Here is a 4831-nt window from a genome sequence, read left to right as displayed (position 1 = left end):
TTGTTTCTCCCTGATAGTTTATTAAGATAATAAGGAAGAGAAGAAAGAACATTCTCAGCAATCCCCCCTGCTAGGGATGTGCTAGAATTCCACCTAATTTGATTTGGTACTGAATTTTCCATTAATTTGCTTATTCTCTGTCATTGCAGATCAGATTTTTATGTAGTGATTTTCTGTGGCTATTTTTGATTTTTTTAAATATTGCCTCTAAAATATTAATGATAATTTTATTAATATTTCCTTTCAAAATATCAATATGAATATCTTCCTCTCTTTTTTGAGGGGAAAAATGGATTGGTAAAAGTAGTAGCTAGCAGACAAAGAATGAACTCAAATCTGTACTGACCAGTTAGGTTGACGAAATGCTTTCGAACCGGTACTGGCCAATTGGTCCCATCCCTCCCCTCCACAAATATTTGGGGACAAGAATTGATTCTGAACTTAGCTTCCTATATGGTTAATATTGGAGGAATCTTAATCCACATTGTTTTTATATTAGTAGATAAGGCTCTGTGTTAGAGGAAATGTTTTTTTAAAAAAAATGTAAGAAAAGCCTCAGGTCGTTCTACCCGGTATATGTAAAACACTCAAGAGAAATTTAGACCCAGGAGCTACAAAACACTGGGGGGGGGGCGCTTTTCTGCATTCCTGCTTGCCCTGTTGCCGTTCTTGCTGCTGCCTGTATCGAAATCCATTCTTCACCAAAGCTTATTCAGCATCCTGGCTCCAAGCTCCCACCACCCCTGTGCAGATACTTGGTAGTGGATCCCTTTTTCAGAGCTGATCACTGTGATCTGGTTCTCTTCCTTCCCAGAGCACAACACAAGTGTTTCCTCGTTGCCCATGACCACCATCTTGGCATTCTCCTGGATACACCGGGGTTCCTGCTTGAATTTTGACAGGGCTAAGTCAAAACAGCTCTTTATCTCTCCCTCCTCCATTCCATCCCTCACCTTCCTTAAGTTCTCCAAGCTCAGTGGAACAGCCCCCATTTGAAGACGCTCTAGGAACTTCTCACTCTTCACTTGGATGTTATACTCTGGCACGCCCTTTGAGAAAAAGACAGAGATCTCACAGACTCCTTGGCCAGAGATAAATTTCACCACCCATCCATCACATTCCACCAGCATTTGAGCATCCTGCTTGATGGAGCTGGGCTCCATGGAGAAACGTTTCACTGCTTCATCAAAGCAAGCCAAGGACAGAGCCTTGTTAGAAAAGGTCCAGCTACGCAGCTTGCTACGGGTGCTGAGAAGATTGCCCAGGCTCAAGGGCTGGGGCTGGGAGCAGAGGCGGTCAAGGTATTGCTCCCATGTGGCCACAGAGACATGACACTGGGGTTTGCCTTGGATGTAGAAGACTGTGATCTCACAGTCTCCTTTTCCAGAAATCCACTCTATCAGTGTGTGGTCGGCAGCAATCATAAGCCGGGTGTTGTTTCTTATACACAGTGGCTCCAGGCTCAGTTGCTTCAAAGCGAGATTCAGGCAGAAGAACAGCTCTCTGTTCGGATCCACACGGCTCCGAAGAGACAGCAAGGCTGAGAAGCTGACCTCTTCCAACTTGTAGGCCATTTTTTTACACTTAAAAAAAATACAGCTAGGTGTTGGTTCTCGCTTCACACAATGGGATCTACAAGGAGAGATTATAAAGATATAAAAATAGTTCTGGCATTCATTTATGTCAGGAATGGAGAGCTAGTAGCCTTCCAGATGTGGCTGGACCACAAGTCCGATCATCTCTGAACATTGGCCATGCTGGCTAGAGCTGATGGGAGTTGGGAGTCCAACAGCATCTGAAAGGCCAGGTTCTCCCACTCTTGATGTATGTATTTCTTGTATTTGCACGCCACCTTTCTATGCAAACAATGCAGGTGCCTAAATAGTAAATAAAATTTGTAAAATAGCAATTTAAAATAATCTTAAACACGAATAACAGTTGATTAGAAATTACCAGGGCATGAGCAATCAGAATGTAGCTTTAAGAACATAAGAAGAGTCTGCTGGATCTGGCCAATAGCCCATCTAGTCCAGCATCCTGTCCTCACGGTAGCCAACTATATGCTTGTGGGAATCCTGAAAGCAGGTTCTTAGTGTTTTTGTTTTAAACAACAAACGTTTTTGCAGACAATTGTAAAGCAAGCAGCAATAGGGTTTGGCAGATCTCTTTTAGAAGGTTATTCTATAATCTGGGTGTCATGACTTAAAAGGCCTTATTTCTTGTATCCCACCCACCACCCACCTGACAGCAGGGGGACGGTGAAAGGCCTCAAGTGGATCATAGCATTTGGTCAGGTTTGCACTGGGGTAAACAATGCTGGTCTGCACTAGAAACTCCCCATCAATCAATGGTCCCCTTCTCTGTGGGCCCATCTTACTCATGCTTCTTATTTTATATGGCAGGCGGCTGCTGCTGCTGCTGCTGCCGCCACCCCTTTTTTCCAAATCAATCCACTGGTGGAGTGGCTGCTGTCCTTATGAGGAGGGTGGTACCTCAGTGACAGAACATCTGCTTTGCATGCAGAAGGTCTCAGGTTCAATCTCCAGCATCTCCAGGCAGGAGATTGGGAGAGACACCCATCTGAAATCATATTTTGTCACTGCCAGTCAGTGTAAACAACACTGAGGTAGATGGACCAATGGTTGTGATGACTCAGGGCCAGCGTTTTCAAGAAAAAAAGAAACTAAGTTTAGGAGGCCTAGTGGAGTTGCATGCCTTGCTGAAGCTTATCAGTAAAAATACGTGCTGGGAAGCTGTTGTGTGATGGCTAGCTTGGAATGCAGATATGGGTGGAGAAATTAATGTGCCGGGAGCATAAGAAATGATAGGCATGCATAAGTTAGAAGATGGACCAATGGAAAGGTGGCAGGATGGCATTAGGGGGCCAATTAGAATGTGCCATGAATTTTTGCTTGCATTGTATAAAAGTGTAGCACCCCCCCATAAGGGGTGTGCTTGTTTTGCGAATTATTGCCTTGCACCTCTTCTGGCCAGAATGAAATAAAGCTTGTTGGACCCTTCAACCTGGGTGTGGTCATTTGGCTGTGCTGCGCACCGGGCAACTAACCCATTTGGGAGACAACAGTTGGACTCAGTATAAGGCAGCTTCCTATGTTTCTTTCTTGCAGGCAGCTTTCATGACTTGCAGAAAAGAATGTAGCTGGGAAAAGAGCCAGAGGGAAAAAATCCTAAGATACCCTTTTCAGACTATGTGTACAGATAGGAAGCTGCTCTCAGCTGAGAGTGTTAGGCATAGGAAAAGAAGTGGTCTCTTACTGGTACAGCTGAAACTATTTAGGATGTTGTAAGTCAAAAAACCCTGCACCTTAAACTGTGCTCAGAAATATTACAGAATTGTAGTCATCCAGGTTTCTCGGGGTGGGTGGGTCTTAGACTAGGGTTGCCAGGTTCAGGGCCTGAGACTGATCCTGTGTCTTTAGGAGAAGAGAAAGTCAGCTTTGAGGTCTTCCGTATCTTTAAAAGTTGTGCAGGGGGGAGGGAGAATTCCACCTTGTGGTTTTTCTCATTACAGCATTGCAAGAACACCTGCACTTGGCTGACTTTCTCATTTCCTAAAGATATAGGATCAGTCTCAGGCCCTGAACCTGGCAACCCTAGTCACCAATTAAACAAACTGCCTCTAGGGGATGCAGAATTTCCTCCTGCAATTCTAGAAAAGGCTGGTCATGGATCTGTCAGAGATGCTTTACTTAAAGGATGTCATGTTTTAGGCAAGATAATATCTTATTGGATTCCAAATTTTTAATCACATATATCCTACATCCAGTGAGACTGTCTTGGTTATCTAGGACAGAACAATATTTTACCATGAATTCCCTCCCTAGTCTGCTAACTCTGCTACTCTGTCGCAATCCTGAATTCCTGGTTTCTTGCTATATATTTTTTATTTATTTATTACATTTATGTAGGGTTGCCAGGTTCTTGGCCTGAGACTGATCCTGTATGTTTAGGAGAAGAGAAAGTCAGCCAAGTGCAGGTGTTCTTACAACACTGTAATGGGTAAAACCACAAGGTGGAATTTTCCTTTTGCCCTGCACAACTTTTAAAGATACAGAAGACCTCTTGCAGGCCGGGCCTGGCAACCAAAAGGTCTTCTGTATCTTTAAAAGTTGTGGAGAGGAGAGGGAGAATTCCACCTTGTGATTTTTCCCATTACAGAGTTCCAAGAAAACCTATACTTGGCTGACTTTCTCTTCTCCTAAAGATACAGGATCAGTCTCAGGCCATGAACCTGGCAACCCTAATATCCCACCTTTTCCTCCAGTGAGCTCAAGGTGCTGTACCTGCTGGGATGCCTCCCTGGGCTCCTGCCGGGAGGAAGGGCTGGGTATAAATCAAATAATAAATAAATAATACATTATTCTCTGCCTCCCCATTTTATCCTTACAACAACCCTTGGAGGTAGGTTAGGCTGAGAGGCGGTGACTGGCCCAAGGCCACCCAGTGAGCTTCATGGCTGAGTGGGGATTCGAACCCTGGTCTCCCTGGTCACAGTCCAACACTCTAACCACTACACCACACTGGCTCTTGGTCTTCTACACACAATAGCATGTGGGGTATGAGGGGAAGCTCAATAACTCACCCATCGAGAGCTGAGATTATTCCCCTTATAGTGCACTGACCAAGTGTTGAAGGAGCCCCATCACCGGTTGCTGTGCAGCCTGTTATTTTCCTTCAAGTAAAGTGCTTTCAGTTTCTTCGTAACTAAGGGAAAGGTAACAGGTATCCAGGATGTAGCTCTTTGGGAAAGTTCGGGAGTGCGTGTGGAGAGCACAGCAACCACTGGGGAAGACAAGTTGTTTGTGCTTTT

At 44.5% G+C, this 4831-nt stretch overlaps 1 protein-coding gene across 1 annotated transcript; it reads right to left on the bottom strand.

Annotated features, from left to right (window-relative positions):
* Positions 1-4831, bottom strand: LOC133382415 (uncharacterized). The gene is made up of 2 exons (XM_061622117.1): positions 4604-4831; positions 1-1632 (listed from the first exon to the last, which is right to left on the bottom strand). Exon 2 carries the CDS (start codon positions 1572-1574, stop codon positions 699-701), a length of 876 nt encoding a protein of 291 aa, XP_061478101.1. The 5' UTR covers positions 1575-1632; positions 4604-4831; the 3' UTR covers positions 1-698.

Source organism: Rhineura floridana, chromosome 3 (genome assembly GCF_030035675.1).
Source record: "Rhineura floridana isolate rRhiFlo1 chromosome 3, rRhiFlo1.hap2, whole genome shotgun sequence".
Lineage (NCBI taxonomy): Eukaryota > Metazoa > Chordata > Lepidosauria > Squamata > Rhineuridae > Rhineura > Rhineura floridana.
Note: the sequence above shows the minus strand (reverse complement) of the source record. Positions and strands in the feature narration are given on the sequence as shown.

Excerpts from the sequence above, each read along its gene's own strand:
- LOC133382415 (XM_061622117.1), bottom strand. The coding sequence starts at position 1,574 with ATGGCCTACAAGTTGGAAGAGGTCAGCTTCTCAGCCTTGCTGTCTCTT.